This window comes from Sphaeroforma arctica, assembly GCF_001186125.1.
Source record: "Sphaeroforma arctica JP610 unplaced genomic scaffold supercont1.11492, whole genome shotgun sequence".
Taxonomy (NCBI): Eukaryota; class Ichthyosporea; order Ichthyophonida; genus Sphaeroforma; species Sphaeroforma arctica.
In genome coordinates this window covers 1-825 of record NW_014029066.1, presented here as the reverse complement: position 1 = coordinate 825, position 825 = coordinate 1, and the positions used below count along the sequence as shown (strand labels likewise).

Sequence of the window (825 nt, the reverse complement as noted above, 5' to 3'; positions counted from 1 at the left end):
ATAGAGTTTTTGGGGTTTAGGGTTATATATATAAATATAAAATTTACCCGTAACTGCATTTGCACAGCCAGGTCACAAGGCAGATCTTGGAACGTACACATACGTATCTAATTTTACGCTCTTGTGTGCATTTGATTTTAACAGCGGATGTACGAAATGCCGTCCACCATTCACGAAGAATCCTCGACGTCGCACAACTTAGAATTACAGACATTAACGAATGACGCTGACGGCATTCAGGAACAACCAATATCCAACGACCAATCAGAAGACGAGGCGAAAAATAGCACTGCGTCGAAGAAGTCAAAGTTCTCGCATAAGTTGTCCAAGGTTTGGGAACAAAGCACGAAGTTTGCTAAGTCGCCAAAGTATGTTATGTGGGTATGCGTTTAGGGCATGTGATGGATGTGCCACATATGTATTTTCTGGTATGGGGGAGTGCGTGTGTACGTAGAGCTTCAGGGAACGACTGATACGACCGTTGATCATCGCTGACACATTAGTACTATATATGAATGGTACTATACAAAGATATATTCATGTACATGCACGTGCATTACTTGAGTATGAGCGCCGCACTTGTGAACACTGCTGTATACCTTTGCAAGTTTAAGTGTGAAATCAGACGAATTGCTCATAAATGTCTATATCATACATAAATACTCACATACGGACACCCATAAGCACATGCGCTCTCTATGCTATTCTTGTATGCCTCTCCACATGTACTTACTATTACACAATATTCTCAATGTCACGCGCACGCAGACACTCGTGTACACAACCACTCACACGTACACACACACACCACACACACACACACAC

At 42.3% G+C, this 825-nt stretch overlaps 1 protein-coding gene across 1 annotated transcript; it reads left to right on the top strand.

Annotated features, from left to right (window-relative positions):
* Nucleotides 1-156: 156 nt before the first annotated feature.
* Nucleotides 157-368, top strand: SARC_17638 (hypothetical protein; the record flags this gene model as incomplete). The annotated part of the gene is made up of 1 exon (XM_014288276.1): nucleotides 157-368. A coding segment is annotated over one exon (212 nt), but the record flags the coding sequence as incomplete, so codon positions are not given.
* Between the last annotated feature and the right edge of the window lie 457 nt (nucleotides 369-825).